This window comes from Oryctolagus cuniculus, chromosome 11, assembly GCF_964237555.1.
Source record: "Oryctolagus cuniculus chromosome 11, mOryCun1.1, whole genome shotgun sequence".
Taxonomy (NCBI): Eukaryota; Metazoa; Chordata; class Mammalia; order Lagomorpha; family Leporidae; genus Oryctolagus; species Oryctolagus cuniculus.
Window position 1 is genome coordinate 68,366,169 of NC_091442.1, and position 18,612 is coordinate 68,384,780.

General features: G+C 38.5%; 1 protein-coding gene across 1 annotated transcript; it reads right to left on the reverse strand.

The window, feature by feature from the left end:
* Positions 1-1,769: 1,769 nt before the first annotated feature.
* TMBIM4 (transmembrane BAX inhibitor motif containing 4) lies at positions 1,770-17,229 on the reverse strand. Its single transcript, XM_002711316.5, has 7 exons — positions 17,027-17,229; positions 12,993-13,101; positions 11,961-12,066; positions 10,151-10,184; positions 7,533-7,650; positions 3,184-3,229; positions 1,770-2,637 (listed from the first exon to the last, which is right to left on the reverse strand). Exons 1-7 carry the CDS (start codon positions 17,145-17,147, stop codon positions 2,431-2,433), a joined length of 741 nt encoding a protein of 246 aa, XP_002711362.2. The 5' UTR covers positions 17,148-17,229; the 3' UTR covers positions 1,770-2,430.
* Positions 17,230-18,612: the final 1,383 nt, after the last annotated feature.

Here is an 18,612-nt window from a genome sequence, read left to right on the forward strand (position 1 = left end):
CATCATGCAATTGGGTATTCAACGATTGATAATGATGCATTAAAATTACATTCAAGCACGAGGCTAAATCTGTGTGACCAAATTATTTCAATTTGATAGCCCAGAAATAGTGCTTGGTGAGTATTATGGGCTGACATCTAACCCCCTAAACCCCTAGTTCATATGAACTCATAAGCTCTATTATCTGAAAATGGGACTCTATTTGGAAAGAGGTCTTTAAAAAAGTAATTAAGAAAAAGGCCATTCTGGTTGCACCTCAAATATGAATGATGTCCTTTTAAGAGGAAATCTGTACAAATACACAGGGAAGATCATGTGAAGAGACTGCAGGATAACTGCCACATACAAGCCAAGGAGAGAGGTCTCAGAAGAAACCAACTGCCAACCCTCTGGTCGTAGTCTTCTAGCCTCCAGCCTCCAAAACTGGGAGAAAATGATTTTTTTTTTTTTTTTTGACAGGCAGAGTGGACAGTGAGAGACAGAGAGAAAGGTCTTCCTTTTCCATTGGTTCACTCCCAATGGCCATTGCGGTCAGTGTACCACGCTGATCCGATGGCAGGAGCCAGGCGCCTTCTCCTGGTCTCCCATGCAGGGGCAGGGCCCAAGCACTTGGGCCATCCTCCACTGCACTCCCCGGGCCAGAGAGCTGGACTGGAAGAGGAGCAACTGGGACAGAATCTGGCGCACCAACCGGGACTAGAACCCGGTGTGCCCACGCTGCAGGTGGAGGATTAGCCTATTCAGCCACGGTGCCAGCCAAGAAAATGAATTTTTGTCATACTTTGTTTTGGCAGCCCTAGCAAACTAGTACAGTAGTTAATTTAGCAGTGCTCTGTGGTGTGTATGTTCCTCCCGTGTATGATAGAAATTGAAGACAGTACCAAATCCTATATATACTATGTTTTTACTATACTTACATACTTATCATAAAGTTCTACTTATAAATTATGGGGCTGGCATTGAGGCACAATGGGTTGAGTCACTGCCTGTGACACCGGCATCCCATTTGGGCACCAGTTCAAGTCCCAGTGACTCCACTTCTGCCCCAGCTTCCTGCTAATGGCCTGAGAAAAGTAGGGGGAAGATAGCTCAAGTGGTTGGGCCCCTGTACCCATGTGGTAGACCCAAATGAAGTGCCTGGCTCCTGGCCTGTGGCAGCCATCTGGGGAGTGACCCAGTAGATGGAAGATCTCTCTCTGCTTTTTTTTAACTTTTTCAAATAAATAAATAAACCTTAAAAAATTTATAAATTATGTACAGTAAGGTATTAATGATAAAAACTATAATATATTGCAATACATCTATTGTACTCACCCTTTTTGTGTTGGTATGATACAATGCCTATGTGATGGCATAAAGTAAGGTGAATGACACAGGCTTTATGACATGCAGTTAGGTTACTGCTGGCCTTATAATGACGCATCAGAAGTTGGACCATCTACTCTTGGTGATCCTGAATCACTAAGCCATTTGTTGCATATATAGCATGAATACACTGGACAAAGTGATGATCTACATCCCAGATAGGATAGAATGGGATAATGCAGGATTTTACTACCCTACTCAGCTTGCAATTAAAACTTATGAATTATTTACGAAATTTTCCATTGAATATTTTCAGACCACAGGTGCCTGAGGGTAACTGAAACTGGGGAAAGTTAAAGGTAAATAAGGAGGGAGTACTGTACAGTGACAGGATTTGCTAATGCTTCATTGGTCACTGACACAAACTTAACATGCTGTGGGGACCAACACAAAACCACAAGACACTATTTCCAAATATTTTTATTTTGAATTATATATACTTAATGACAGGTGAACCCATATCTTTGGGGTCCTCTAACCACATAAGCTTGGTATAATTTTAAAATGAAACTTGTACTTCAAAAAAACACAAATAATTTGTTTCAAATTTTGTTTTAATATCTAGCTTTCAAGCAAATTAATTTTTAATGAAATGTCACTAACATTTAATATAATTTTAATATAATATTGAATACTTCCCTATGAAATTTACCTTTTATATTTTTTCCTTTCTAAAAGAGATTTATACTTTTAACGGTATTAGTGCCACTAACACTTTAGAATAAAAACATCAATTAGAATAAAAAACACATTAATTTAGAAAAAGTTTAGCTAAAATCACCAAAGTAATAGATATTTTTAATCTAATTGCTCATAAAATTACTTTCAAATTTCAAATGACTAACTTTGTATGCTAGTCTGGGATTGAAAAAAATTTAAAAGAATAGAATTTGGTATTTCTTACCTGAGCATCTAGATCAAGGATTCAGAAATGAGATACAATAAAGAACAGTAATATTTTAAAGCTAAGAAATACACAGAATATAAAGATCATAAAGGTACTTAATACTTATTATATCTTGAACTTTATTACTTAATGAAACAGTTTCTAGAGATGGCTTTCAATTACTTTTTATTAACTGCTTCCAGAAAGCGTAACAGGTGCAGGAATAGATTTATAATATCCAAGTAGAGGCTGATGGCAGCTAACACATACTCTTCAGGTGATAGTTTATGCATCAGAGAGTGGGTGTCATAGATGATGAATCCACAGAAAAGAAGGGCTCCAACAGCAGCCAAGACCAACTCCATTGTCTCACTATTAAAAAATGACTGTAGGCAAGAGATTAAAGAAATATGTTTTTATTTGAGAACAGTATTAAGAGCACTTAAGTTACCTCCCCCAATGATCTGTTACATACATATTAAATAATGATATATACAACTTTATATACACAGGCTAGAAGTACAAAAAGGCAAGTCAGGTCCAAGCTTGCTTCTGTTGGATGGAAAGATGACTAGATTAATGGACAGATAGTTTCCTTTCAATTAAATTACCCATTTGATTTGAACAGTAGTATTCCAAATATAAATTATTTTGAAATATATTTCTTTTTCAGAATTAAATGTGTTACTTAGAGGCTGGCATTTAAAAATGAGGGCATTTTTCTATATAACTTTATCTTTCTTTCAGTCATAACAGTGATTAACATAAGAACTTGAGTTTTTAAAAAGATTATGGTACAAATATTCTATATAAAAATGTCACAGACAGTTATAATAAGTGTTCTACCATAAGAGTATCTGTTACCCTTTTGATCTTATTTATATGATGTGACCAGTATTATAGTTCAAGTTAACCATTCTAATACAACTTACCTTCAAGATTCCTGACAAGCATAAAATCCACAAAACAGCAAACAGTCTATAAAACCAAAATTTTAATAATTTAGAATATACTTCCTTACCAAAACTTTCTAATTCAGAGATTTATCAAAGCTATATGAACAAATGAACAGAACTGCATTTTTAAAACAATAGCAAGTTATTCTGTGAATATATCAAAGTTCACAATGTACTTTCTATTCTTATATATGAAAGAACTTAACTTATATATGCAAATTTGCCATTGCTACAGTTTTACAAGTTACCATTCAATTGTTTAGAAGTCAGTCCTTGGTTATCAAGTATGAGAGGTCAGTGTTCTGTTATCAAATATGAGACATACCTTCCTCCAGGGACCTCAGTGTACACACAATAAATGGGTTATTTAAATTCATAGGCTCTGTTTTAGAAGTTTCTGGTAGAACTTGAACCTCAGGGTTTATAATTTGTGAAACTATTCTCTGTAAAGACAGTACTATGTAAAGACTTAAAAGTCATATCTTGCAAATACATTCTAAGTTGTTATATCTCATTAAACATTTAAAAACCAAAGAGCAAACTCTCTGTGAATATAGGTAAGATTTAGTGAGAAATGCCATAGATATAGTGCTGATTTGACTGACAAAAATAAACTCCATCCTCTTTTCTCCCAACAAAAAGCACAAAATAAGAAAGAGCACACAATAGTTAATATACTGGTAAACTGGCTCTCTGGGGGAAAAAAATAAGTCAAAGTTTGTAGCAATTCCTGATTTTTTTTAATGTAAATACCTCCACCAGGCCTATATTTAAGCTTCCAACAATTTAACATAACTTGCAAGATTCTTGAAAGCTCGTAGTCAGCTGCAGCACACCAGTGACAAGTTTGTATAAGTATCATATGTAGTTCTGAGATTTAATTTCTTTTATGGCAGAATTATACAGTATTAATAATGATGTTGCAAAACCATGCGAGCTATTAGTCAATGTATGAAGCAGTGCCACCACTGCCTGCTACCACGGTACATTTATACAGCTAACAAATCTTCCTGAGTCTCTACTATAAGTAGCAAATAAACTTTCTGAAAAATTTTTTTTGAAGCAGTTGTTTTTGCTCAGACTTTATACCTCATGTTGGCCTGAGTCTCCACAACCATTTCGGTTTTGGAGCTTCACAATAACTAGTGCCATTCAATTTTGCTTAAAATGATATAAAATCCCACTCTTAAGTATTTAGTGTACTGGTGAAAATATAATTATTGGGGCTGGCGCTGTGGCGCAGTGGGTTAACGCCCTGGCCTGAAGCACCTGCATCCCATATGGGCGCTGCTTCAAGACCAGGCTGCTCCACTTCCAATCCAGCTCTCTGCTATGGCCTGGAGAAGCAGTAGAAGATGGCCCAAGTCCTTAAGCCCCTGCACCTGCATGGGAGATCTGGAGGAAGCTCCTGGCTCCTGGCTTCAGATTGGTGCAGCTCTGACCGTTGCGGCCAATTGGGGAGTGAACCATCAGATGGAAGACCTCTCTCTCTCTCTCTGCCTCTCCTCTCTCTGTGTAACTCTTTAAAATAAATAAATCTTGATAAATATAATTATTAATATTTTGCTAGGTAATCATTACATGTCAATATTCAATAACTTAAGGTAGTAAATGCATTATCATGGTGAATTGGGCTATATCCAATGAGCAGTAGTGAGATGTTTATGGGTTTTAATAGTGCCATGATCAATTTTATATCACCTAGTTGCTTTGTGGATAACAGAGTAGAAACTGGCAGGACTGGAGATGGAGAACTTGTTTGTACTAACACAGGTAAGAAATTTTAAAGGGTTTTGCTTCCAGTATTATAGAAAACAAGGTTATTAAGACCATTTACTGGCACTCCCCCCTCCCCCAGCCAAAAAAAAAAAACCTATTAAGATAATGGATTAAAAAGAAAATAATATTTCTTTTAAAAAAAGATTATTTGAAAGGCAGAGTGACACACAGAGAAATTTTCCATCTGCTGGTTTACTCCTCAAATAGCCCCAAAGTCCAGGGTTTGGCCAGGACAAAGCCAGGATTCAGAACTCCATCTGGGTCTCCCACATGGGTGGCAGGGGCTCAAGGACTTGGGCCATCCTCCAGTGCCTCCCCAGCACATTAGCAGGGTGCTGGATCAAAAGCAGTGTAGCCAGAACTCGAACCAGCATTCCAATTTGGGATGCATGCTGGCATCGCAAGTGGTAGACTGCACCCCAATGCCAACCAAAGAATATCTTCTTTTTTTAATTTTTTTTTTTGACAGGCAGAGTGGACAGTGAGAGAGAGAGACAGAGAGAAACGTATTCCTTTGCTGTTGGTTCACCCTCCAATGGCCGCCGCACCACGCTGATCTGAAGTCAGGAGCCAGGTGCTTCTCCTAGTCTCCCAAGCAGGTGCATTGGGCCATCCTCCACTGCACTCCCGGGACACAGCAGAGAGCTGGCCTGGAAGAGGGGCAACTGGGACAGAATCCGGCACACCGACCAGGACTAGAACTCGGTGTGCTGGCGCAGCAGGTGGAGGATTAGCCTATTGATCCGCGCCACCGGCCCAAGAATATCTTCTTAAAACCATCAAATAACTGCTAAGAATCATCAAGCTAAAATCTACATAAAAGCAGAACCCAAAGTAATACCATGGTATGGTAGTAGCTGGATTTGCCTAAAACCTATCACCTTAATGTTTGGGCAAGCCATATATCTTCTCCTATACCCACTCAGAACTGAGAAGAAAACACCCCTGGGAAATTGTTACCGCAAACTTTCTCTCTACAGATTTGTTGTCCAAATTCATAATGCCTAGTCAGTTGAGAAACATCTTTGGTCATGTATTTTAAGTGGATGTAATTGAATAGTTTCCCCAGCTGCTGGTCACTCAATGTAAGAATGCACCGTCAACCTAGACCTCAAGAAATTCAACAAGTAATTTTTTAAAGAATAATTGTAGGGCCAGTGTTGTGGCATAGCAGCAGGTAAAGCTGCTGCCTGTGATGCCTGCATCCCATATGGGCACTGATTGGAGTCCCAGCAGCTCCACAACCAGTCCAGCTCCTTGCTAATGCACCTGGGAAAGCAGTGGAGGATGGCCCAAGTGTTTGGGCCCCTGCACTCATGTGAAAGACTTATATGAAGCACCTGGCTCCTGGCTTTGGTCCATCCTAGCCATTGAGGCCATCTGAGGAGTGAAAGTGGATGGAAGATCTCTCTCTCTCCCACTCTCTCTCTTAACTGTGCCTTTCAAATAAATAAATAAAAACATCTTTTTTTAAAAGAATAATTATATAGTCAAGAATATCCAAGCATACAAGGGAAAATATCACAAGAATTAATCAGAAACAACAGACACAGATGTATTGATCTCAGAAATATTCAGATCTATATATGGTAACTGCAATTACCAGTTGTGTTAATAAATATAAATTAATTATGAAGAGGCTGAAATATAGGAGAGGCTGTTTACCAGAACAGGATTTTAAAAGACATACTGGAATGGATGGGAGGGGAGCAGTTGGAGACTGGGAAACAGAGCAAACTTTTCACTATACATACCACACAATTACATAGGTAAAATCTCTTCAAGAAAAGGGGAAAAAGTCTCTCCCAAATCAAACTCCACTCTAATAAAACTAAGCAGCATAATACCAACAATAGTGTTGGTTGATCAACTATATTTATCCCAACAGAGATTTCTTGTAACCTGAGAGATCAAAAGGGGAAAAAAATGGGGAGAGGGAGTTGCAAGAGTAGACTTTTGTTAATATTTACTATTAAAACAGGAAGAACAGAAAATGGTTGGGTGATTATGTGCCAGCAAGAAGCCAGTGTGAGCTTAGCAAAGAGTCCACATTGTCACCAAGAGAGGGCAACACAGTGCCATTCTCCTAATATGAAAAGACCATTCCCTACATTTGTTGAAGGAAGATAGACATTAATCTAGATGGATCAAAAGGTTTTAAAGTTCATGCAGGCATTTCCAATGTCTGGGCCTTTTTCATTGTTTACAAAGATGTGGATTAAGTCTTGGTAACAAGACCAAAATAATTTTGGTAAATTAATAAAGCATATAAGTCTTGCCTCTCAAGAAAGCTGTTTTTTTTCTTTCTTATTTTTATTTTTTTTACATTCACTTGCTTTTATTATACAAGGGAAGCAAATGACACAAGCCACTTTCCATGTCCTTGTATTATCTGGAAGTTTAGGGCCTTGACTTAGTATTCAAAGAATGATTTCTTTTTACCTTCTATTTGGAAAGGTAGTATTCAAAGCTAACAGTATAGCACTTTTCTCAAAATTGCTCATAATATTAAAGATTTACATTATATCCAAGAATATATAACTTACCCTGCTCCAAATTTGCTGAAATCTCTCTTAGATTGTAGAGTATATGCAGTCAAACCAAGAAATACTGCAGTAGTCAGTATAAAGGCTTGCAGAACAACATACACATCATAGAAAGTAACTGTAAAATTAAAACACTGATTAAAATCCATATAAACATTCTAAAACAGCTTTTTCTAGTGTTTATAGAAATGATTTGTTTTCTTCTCTATAACATACCAATAATTATGAAAAAGCCCTTATCTAACTTGAATATGAGTAATAGAATAAAACCATATCTTTAATGCAATAAACAAGTTCCAAAAATTCATTCATACAAAATAAGGGGGTTGCATGACTATGAAGTTAGTGAAATGGCTAGAGGTAGCTGGTTAGGAGTTTTAGGGATCTGATAGAGTGACTAATTTATTTCTGTCTCAACTACAGTTGAGACATCTGTGGGGATTTTCCATTATAGTTTAAAAATCAGTAGCCATTGGGGCCTGCGCTGTGGCATAACAGGTAAAGCTGCCGCCTGCAGTGCCGGCATCCTATATGGACACCGGTTCAAGACATGGCTGCTCCACTTCTGATCCAGCTCTCTGCTATGGCCTGGGAAAGCAGTAGAAAATGGCCCAAGTCCTTGGGCCCCTGCACGCGTGTGGGAGACCTGGAAGAAGCTCCTGGCTTCTGCCTTTGGATTGGCATGGCTCCAGCTGTTGCGGCCAACTAAGGAGTGAACCAACGGACGGAAGACCTTTCTCTCTCTCTCTCTCTCTCTCTCTCTCTCTCTCTCTGCCTCTCCTTCTCTCTCTGTATAACTCTACCTTTCAAATAAATAAATAAATCTTTAAAAAAAATCAGAAGGCAGGATTCTAGGTCCTCCAGTTGGCTGGGAATTCCTAGAGAACACCAATTCTAGCAATCAGCTAGTAGGTTGTACGCAATTCATCACCCCAATCCAAGGCAATTGGGCAAAAAAATATTTGGGCTGTCTGGGATTGCCTCCTAATCATACTTTACAGAGAACAGAAACAGACTGTGGGCTTTGCTGGCTGTGTAGCAGTTTCTCTTCTGTAATTTGAGAATAACCACCAGATTTACCATAACTATTATAATAGAAATGCTTAACATTTTAACAGAATGCTAAATTTTAACCTGTTTAAAGGAGGTTCAGTAATTTTTAATTTTCAAGGATGAAATATCCACATTATTTGTAGTCCTAAATGCTACATTGTTGGGCTTTTTTGCATTTATGCCATTATGGGATTAAGAAGGTGAACATGGAAAAGATAAAACATGAAACCGGCCGGCGCCGCGGCTCACTAGGCTAATCCTCCGCCTTGCGGCGCCGGCACACCGGGTTCTAGTCCCGGTCGGGGGGCCGGATTCTGTCCCGGTTGCCCCTCTTCCAGGCCAGCTCTCTGCTGTGGCCAGGGAGTGCAGTGGAGGATGGCTCAAGTGCTTGGGCCCTGCACCCCGTGGGAGACCAGGATAAGTACCTGGCTCCTGCCATTGGATCAGTGCAGCACGCCGGCTGCGGTGGCCATTGGAGGGTGAACCAAAGGCAAAGGAAGACCTCTTTCTCTCTCTCTCTCTCTCACTGTCCACTCTGCCTGTTAAAAAAAAAAAAAAAAAAAAAAAAAAAAAAAAACACAACAACAAAAACATGAAATCAATTTTGTTCTCAGATCACCTTATCTATGTATTTCAAGCCCCAGTTCCAATAATCCTGAAATTCATTTCTCTCCTACATTCCTTATGCATGGTGAGGGGAGTGGGAGAGGGATAAGATAGATTTGATAACATTAATAGATTATATTAACACCAAGTAAATAATAATACCTGCTGTCTATGTTAAAAAGCTTTAATCATTTATTTTAGTATATATTACTAATTATATTGTCTTTCTTTTAAAAAGATAGGTATAGATTCAATGACATAGATGTACAAATTCAACAAAAAATATACATTATGACAAAGCAGGCAGGGATAATTATATTAACCATAGTACTAACAGTTTGCTATTATTGAGAGTCATAGTTAACTTTTTTGGTAGCTAAACTTAACCATTTTAAGACAATCAGAATGTGAATGTTTGCTGTTAATTTATTGAAGTTCTTACTTGAGGCATTACATAGCATATCAAGTAATAACAGACAGCTGGCCTTCAAATACATATTTCAAGTACATATTTAACATGAAGTAAAGAAACAGAAATTACCACTATTTTCTGTCATATCATTTAGTAAAATAAGAGGAGACAGAATGAAAGCATGGTTTAATGCAGGTGATTTTTAAAGGAGCTAAGTTTATATGATGAAAGTACATGGCTCAAAACACAGCTCATGTAAGATCCCTTTACATTTGGGAGATTAGCTATGGTTGTCTTATTTTCATAAATGGGAAACATAAATGAAATATTATTCTCCTTTCCTTTTCTTTCCCTTAAACTTTTTCTACTTACTCTAAGCTCACTGTAGAGGACAATACTTGACTTTTGCTTATACTTTAGGAATTCTTCATCCTATACTCTGTTTTTGAAATATGACATTGCATGGTGTTAAATCTTAAGCCCAAATACTTTTTTACTAAAAAGATTTATCTACATTGTAACATAGAGAAGTGAAATTATGGCTTACCAGCAATGCCCACAGTCAGAGCTTCCAACAGTGTCTAAGAAACAGAATCTGAAATTAATGCATGTAAAATTTACATGTACACTTTCTAATCTTTAGCAGTCCAATGTGATCCCTTATGGACAATCTCATTTTAGATTCAGAGGAAGCCTGTGAATTATATGGGACAGTTATTAAGCTCACCATAATGAAAATAAGACCTCAGTTTAATGGGCAAGGATATGTGGATCCTAATTGTGATTCTATCACTCTTTAAGCCTTAATCAGATTTGTAACAGGAAGATTATGGAAAAAATATAAAAAAATTTTTCTCTGTAATATAAATAAAAATACTATTTTATAAATCATGTACACATTTAGAAAAACCTCAATATCTCATACAAACATAGGGAGAATAAAAATATTTAGGTGGTACTTTGCTGTGATGGAGTCTTGAAACTGTCTCCCAATATTCATTCTCTTCCCCATAACAAAATTTTAGCTGGCCATGTGACTGTTAAGATTAAATTTTTACATTTTTTAGCCTCTCTTGGAAGTACATCTGACCATATGACTATATCCTAGCCAACTTAAGGTGAGTAAAGAGGAGTACTATGTTCCAGACTGTGTTCTAAAGCAAAAAGCTCTCTCTCTCACTTTCTCTCTCTCTCTCTCTCTCTCTCTCTCCCCTCTCTCCCCTCTCTCCCCTCTCTCCCCCTCTCCCCTCTCTCCCCTCTCTCCCCTCTCTCCCCTCTCTCCCCTCTCTCCCTCTCTCCTCTCCTCTCTCTCTTGAAATGCCTGAACCATTGCAGAAGCCTGGGCCCTTGACAGTTTCACTTGGGAGTACTTGGGAGCCAACAGTGGGTCACATAAAAATTAAAGTTGGAAAAGAGAACACAATGAGTAAGTACAGTTGTGAGGTAGAAAAGAGGTATAACAGAACAAGGGAAGGGAGACCACAAATCCTGCCTCTAAATTTCCTAAAACAGCATCATTTCTAGAACTTTCTTGCAGTTCCTCTTATTGAGGCCTGATGAGTTTGAGGATGGGTTCTGAAGCTCGTACAACCTTAAACTCTCTTTATTTGAAATAACTTGGGTTGTACTGACAACTTTACAAACAAAAGAGCTTAAAATTTAATTGAATAATTACTCTTTATAATAGTTGAAACTTCCAAAGACATGAGCTTTTCTTTCACAAAATTAACACAAACTCATTATCAGAATTCACAAATTTCTTTAGTTAAAAGCATTTTAATCTGATCAATAGCCTTTTCACTTATTTGATTACAGATAATTCTTATCAGTTTCAAATGTTTTGAACTAAAATTTTAGGTCAGCACAGTCATAATGGATTTAAGAAGAGACAAAATAATTTTAAAAATACACAACTTGCCTTACCCACTCGTGCTGGTCATAGTCTAAGACTGAGTTTTTGGAGGTAGTAGGTTTTAATTTTAACAAAATTAGAGAAGGAAAGTTTCACAAGGATTATCTACTTAATATTATCATTTTACAAGTGAGAAAATTTAGATACAGTAAGGCTAAATGCCTTACCAAATGTCATATAATCAAACAGTGGGAAAGCCAGGTGATCTAATTCCACTTAAAGATTTTTTTCTACTATATCCTAATGTTAAATAAATAGCTTTGAAACTGACAAGCAATTTAAAATCCTAAAAGACTACAAAATTATAAGTAATTTCCTAAAATACTCTAATAGGAAAAAAACGTAAATTTTGTTGTCATTTCATTAAATATGCATTCAGTTAAATAAATACATGTAAAACTCAGAAATAAATGTTAAAGGAATAGACATTTGTCAAAATACTCACAAATCCAAAAAGAAGGTACAGGTTTAGGGGATGCTTATGTCTGTTCAAAGTCAATGCAAAAATGAAACCCAAAGATCCAAGAGCAAACACCAAAATTAAGGCAGGACTGAAAGACATAATAATAAAAATATTTCAAATTTAAAAATAGCATGAATCATATTACCCAACTTAATAAAATTTACCTATTCTATGTGAATATGAAAGTACAGGAAAAAAATGACCCATACCAAACTGGAAATAAATTACTTTTACACTGGAAAATTGGTATGAGGTAGGGAGGAAGAGCAGCAGGACAGAGCAAGCAGCCCACAATGAATAAAGGCTTTTTACTTTATAAACTTCTACCAATTTGAGTAATGTTTGAAATTAGCATACTACTGCTATTAGCATACTATTTTTATAATAAAAATACAATAAAGAAATTAAATAATAAGTGTTAATACTTAACTACATTTTTAGGGTATTTACCATATGGCTATACTTCAAATTAAAGACTTACTCCAAATAGCAAACTATTCATTTAAGACTCCCCTTTCATAGGTGTGAAAGGGGGAGTAAGAAGAGAAATTCTCTGTATCTAAGAAAATATTCATTCTTTACTTTTCCTTTCCTTTAGAATAAAGAAACTATTATTTTTAGCTGTGGAAATAATTATGTTGGAGGCATGAATTATCTTCAATTAGACATGAATCAATTAGAGCTATTTTGAAAATTTCTTGATGAAATTATCCTAGTCACAAACCCAAACTAAAATTAACTCACAGTTTCTAAGTACATTTATTTTTTGAGGATGTCTTCAGCTTTTGGGACAGGGCATAATTTATAAAACTTCATAGAGTAAACTCTTAATACTTTTCCAGGAGTTGAACAGTTGAAAGGTAAACACTATGTTGTGAAACATTTTTCTTCATCAAAAACAAAACTAATCTGACTTGTAAGAGTTATATAATGAAGCATTTTTACATTTTAACCTCAAAAGTTAATAGAAAAATGAACTTTCTTTATAATATGCCTTTCTGATGACACACTTACCTTGCATGAACAAATACCCGTATAGATTCACAGTATAAAAAGATTGCAGAGGTCACTGTAGTTAAGAGAACTTGCAGGGAAAGGATGCTGTACACTTTTCTTAGAAAGGCTAAAAGAGAAAAAATTACATGTGACTATATTATTTAGCATTTATCTTAGAACAGCAAAGTGAAATTTCTTAGTCCATATAAGGTGATTTTCATTAAAACCAGAAAAAAAGCTTCCAAAGTAATTTAAAACATTGTAAGGAATCTAATCCTCCAAAAGCATGAGCTTAAAAAGATTAACTTGATGGGGCAAAAGGTAAATGTTTTCATCAGAATAAAAGGAAAGTATTAAATATCTACTTATACACAAGAACATACAACAAAGCAAAAGGTAAAAAATAGAACATTTTAAAGAAATTATTGTATCTTCAATCTGAAAGGCAGAAATAGAAAGCATTCAAGTAGATATAAAATTTTTAGTACATTTAATTTTTTTTTATTTTATTGATTTGAGAGAGACAGATAGGCAGACACAGAGAGATCTCCCAACTGCTAGTTCAGTCTCCAGAGGCCTGCAACAGCCAGTGCTGGGCATCCTGAAGCTGGGGGCCTGGAACCAATTGACATCTCCTCATGGGTGGCAGGGACCCAAGTCTTTGAGTCTTCAGCTGCTACCTCCTGGGGTACACATTAGTAGGCAGCTGGAATTGGGAGTGGAGCTAGAACTCAAACCAGGCATTCCAATATAAGATGCATCTTCACCACTTTGCCAAACACCTACCCCTAAATATTTTTTAAAGTCTTAATTTCCATAGCAGTAAAAATGTTCCCCCAAAATGAAACTTATCCTTTAAAGGCAAATAACATTTTTACTTATGTATTTTTATTTCTTACTTATAGTACCTATCTCTCCAGTTTCTATACAATAGAAAATTTTTCCTTTCAGAATTTTTTTAAATAAATCTTTTTTTAAAAGATTTATTTATTTTACTTGAAAGTTAGAGTTACATAGAGAGAGAAGGAGAGGCAGAGAGACAAGGAGAGAGAGAGAGAGAGAGAGAGGTCTTCCATCAGCTGGTTCACTTCCCCAGTTGGCCCCGATGGCCAGAGCTGTGCCAATCCGAAGCCAGGAGCTTCTTCCGAGTCTCCCATAACAGGTGCAGGGGCCCAAGGGCTTGGGCTATCTTCTACTGCTTTCCCAGGCCACAGCGGAGAGCTGGATCAGAAGTGGAGCAGCTGGGACTAGAACTGGCGCCCATATGGGATGCTGGCACTGCAGTTAGTGGCTTTACCCTCTACGCCACAGAGCTGGCCCAATCCTTTCAGAATATTTTATCACCAATATCCAGAAATCAACACCAAGACTTAATAATTAGATAATACTTATTAAAAAGTTTTCTCATATAAAAAATACAATGACCTTCCAGGAACTCACCACCACCTTCATAAAAAAAAAAGTTCCCACTTTCTCCCTGTGTGCACATACTAACACTCCCTTCCCCTCACACTCCTAGCTAACTGCCAGTCATTTCTCAAAACTCAGCCTTTCTCAGTTCCTCAGTCTGGATTAGGTGTTCTTCCTTCATGTTCTCAAGGGACCTTAAACATACCTCTGTCACTTTATGATCGATAAGCCTACTTGGTATTCACCTCCATTAGACTTAACTTAGACAAAGACTTAATGCTCACTGATAACAATAGGGAGCAAGTCTTTTTCATTTCTATTCACTTGGCACCCAGCCTAGTGGATGGCACAGAATAAACACTCATTAAATTTTATCTGCTTTTAAATAAATTTATATTGGACTAATAAAAGGTACCATTCCCCAAATAATACATTTATAAAGGATTAATATCCAGCATAAATAAGGAAATCCTACAATTCAACCAGCAATAAAATCAACTTGATTTAAAAATGGATAAAGTAATGAAATATCACCTTATACTCATTTTGATGGCTAATTTAATTAAAAAAAAAACATGTTGGCAAAGGTGTGGAGAAACTTGAACCCTTGTGCACTGCTGGAAGGAATATAAAGTGTACAGCCAGGATGGAAAAAAAGTATGGCAACTTCTTATAAAATTAAAAATAGAATTATCATACAACCCATTAAGTGTACCTCTAGAAACCTATTCAAAGAATTAAAGCAGGGGGCTGGCACTGTGGCGTAGTGGGCTAAAAGCCTCCACCTGTGGCACCAGCATCCCATGTGGGTGCCGGTTCTAGTCCCAGCTGCTCCTCTTTCAATCTAGCTCTCTGCTGTGGCCTGGGAGGGCAGTGGAAGATGGCCTGAGTGCCTGGGTCCCCATACCTGCATGGGAGACTGGGAGGAAGCTCCTGGCTCCAGGCTTGACAGGCCCAGCTCCAGCTGTTGTGGCCATCTGGGGAGTGAATCAGCAGATGGACAATTTTTCTGTCTCTCCCTCTCTCTGTAACTCTACTCTCAAATAAATAAATAAAATCTTTAAAAAATTTAAAAGCAGATCTTGAAGAGAGATTTGCACACCTATATTCACTAAGAAACCCAAGCCATGCAAATCTCCACCAATAGATGAATGTATAAACAAAATTTGGCAAATACACAGAATGTGATATTATACAGACTTAAATAGGAAATTCTGACACATGCTACAATGTGGATGCAACTTGAAACTAATTGGAATAAACCAGTCACAAAAGAAAACAAATAATTGATTCCACTTGTATCTTGAGAAGTCAAATTCATATAGACAGAAAGTAGGGTCTGGGAGAGGAGAGAATGAATTTATTATCGAATGGGTATAGAATTTGACTTTTGCAAAATCAAAAAGTTCTGGAGAGAGGCAGGCATTTCCAGGCCCAGCAGTTAAGACACCTGCATCCTACATCATAGAGTGCATGGGTTTGATTCCCAGATCCATTTTCAATTCTAACTTCCTGCTAATGTACTACTTGGGAGGTGATGGCTCAAGTTGCTGTTTCTGTCACCCATATAGAAGACCCAGTTTCCAGCTCCTGGCTTCAACCTGGCCCAGGCCTGGCTCTTGTGGTCATCTGGGGAGGGAATCGGCAGGTGAAGGATCTCTCTCTCTAACTCTGCCTTTCAAATGAATAAAATAAATCTTTAAAGAATTGTTAAAATGGTACATTTTATGTTACATATATTTTACCTCAAACATTTCTGTAAGTGCTTGTTTCGGCAGCACATATACTAAAATTGGAATGAAAAATTTCCTTATAATAAAGAAGCTGAGCTCACTTGCCAAAATAATTGCAAAATTCAATTCCAATAATATTGATAGTAGGCATCAGGATTCTTAATAATGCATCAGAACTATCTTCATAAGCTTTCCAGAATGAGTTCCAAATGCCTGCAGAGGTTGAAAATCTGGGGAAGCTTCTGTAATCAAAGGGCTGGAATAATTGTGTGCGATGATCTCTTCTGCGTATTTTAAATTCACAATCATTTCTGCCCACTGGATACTGCACAATAATCTAAACATGGAATTCCGACTGGAAGTTTCCAACACCAGCAAATTCCTCACTAATGCTCAAGCACATTCTACGTCCAATCCCCAAAGAGAGAAAACAGTGAACAGGATAGATACGGGCTCTGTCCTCACACGAGCTAACAGCCCAGTGCGGGAGACAGGCACGTCCACAGCAACTTCGAACTCAAAAACATCAGGCGGACAACTCCTGACGTACACGGCGATCACGTCCTCCACTTATTTCCAATACAACTGTTTCTCTCAAAGATGCCAAATCAAGGGTGCAGACGCTTTCCTCTGCCCCGCGGCGCCGAGGGCCCCAGCTGCGTTCTCTGAGAGGAACGGGAGCACCACCGCTCCCCCAACAGCGCTCTCCCTAGACCCCTGGGGAGGGGAGCGAGCTCGTCCTCCCCGCTATCGGAGCAGGGCGCTCTTCCCCGATCCCTAGGGCGCCCGGAGGGAAGGGGCGGGTAGGGGAGAGCCGACTCTCAGGAGCTGGAAATCCGCCTCCTGAGGCCCAAGGCGCAGCAGGGCGGACGAGGGGCGCCGGGGCGCACGGAGCCAGGGTGCGCGTACCCATCCGGATGTGCACGCTGGCAGAAGCCACGCAGCTGCCGTAGTTGAAGTCATCCTCGATCGAGGAGCGCGGGTAGCGGGGGTCCGGGTCGGCCATGTTGGCAACAGAACCTCCACCCATCCTGGCCGGGCCTGGGAGACCGCACTGACCACAACGGCCTTCAACCCACTTCCGGGATGAGGCAATCCAGCCCAAACTAGCTGAGTTGCCTCGGCGGAGCGAACCCCGAGCTAGTCGATTGCTTCAATTCAGGCCAAGGAGGAAGAGCTAAAGTCATCTAAAGTGAAACTTTTCCCAGAGTTTCGTCAAGAAGGTTTTAAATCCTCTCAAGGGGAGAGTTGTTAAAAGTGAAGGAAGTGATGTCCAATTCATCCAGCCATCCAACAAATATCTCATCCATCCACCTCTTTAATAATGCATTTTTTATTCTACCATTTTAATTAATTAAAAAAATCATACATTTGTTGAGACTTTCTATAAACCAGGCTTTAGGAATGAAGAAATACTAAATCCTGAAAGGCAAACAGGAGCCCCTCCGGAGAATAGAGTGATTTTCCAAAGCGGCCCGCATCCATAGAGGGGCAGAGCAAAGTTTATGTGGCCAAGAGTGAGGCTGGGAAGATGAACAAAGGCCTGATCACTGCATGTCAAATGCAGAGTACACCGCGGAAATCATGATAAAGAAGCATGGAAGAGGAGATACTGAGTTCATCTAAGAGCTGATGGTGGCAAATACAATGTCTCAGAGTGAATATTCATGATATTGTCCTTCCTATGCAAAGATGAAGTGTAGACAAGTACAGAGTCATATCATCCCAGGGCCCATGGAAGTTTTTCAGTGCGTTTTCTTTGATCCACCCCCCTTACCCAGTCCTCACTTTAACCGCAGCACCCAAAAAACTTGGCAAGTGAAGCAGAATAGTTGTGGAACAGTCTATTCTGGAACTAAACCCTTAAACTTGATGTTATCAGAAGTTCTTTTTGAAAGAACTTACAAATTAATAAATTTTAATCCCCCACCTCTTAGCAATCACAAAAACTAAATTCCGGATGGATTGTGGATCTAAATATGAAAGGCAAAACAGTAAAACTGGATGAAAATTATAAAAGAAAACATCTCTAAGATTCGAAGGAAGGCAAAGATTTCTGAAATTAGATATAAAATAGCACTTAACCTCAAAAGAAAAGACGGACAAATTAAACTATGTTAAAATTGGGAACTTCCAGTAATCAAAATACCCTGTAAAAGAGTGAAAAGGAACTAGAGCCGGCGCTGCGGCTCACTAGGCTAATCCTCTGCCTGCGGTGCCAGCACACCCTGTTCTAGTCCCGCCAGTTCTGTCCCGGTTGCTCCTCTTCCAGGCCAGCTCTCTGCTGTGTCCCGGGAGTGCAGTGGAGGATGACCCAAGTGCTTGGGCCCTGCACCCACATGGGAGACCAGGAGAAGCACCTGGCTCCTGGCTTCGGATAGGCGCATCGTGCCGGCCATAGCGGCCATTTTGAGGGTGAACCAACGGAAAAGGAAGACCTTTCTCTCTCTCTCTCTCTCTCTCTCTCTCTCACACACACAGTCTAAATCTGCCTG

Bases quoted from the DNA above. Each gene is read 5' to 3' on its own strand.
- TMBIM4 (XM_002711316.5), bottom strand. From the start codon at position 17,147: ATGGGTGGAGGTTCTGTTGCCAACATGGCCGACCCGGACCCCCGCTAC. The intron at 13,102-17,026 runs GTACGCGCACCC...TTTCTCTTTTAG, and splicing joins CAGCGTGCACATCCGGATGG to CCTTTCTAAGAAAAGTGTAC. The intron at 7,651-10,150 runs GTAAGCCATAAT...TTAATTTTACAG, and splicing joins TCTGACTGTGGGCATTGCTG to TTACTTTCTATGATGTGTAT.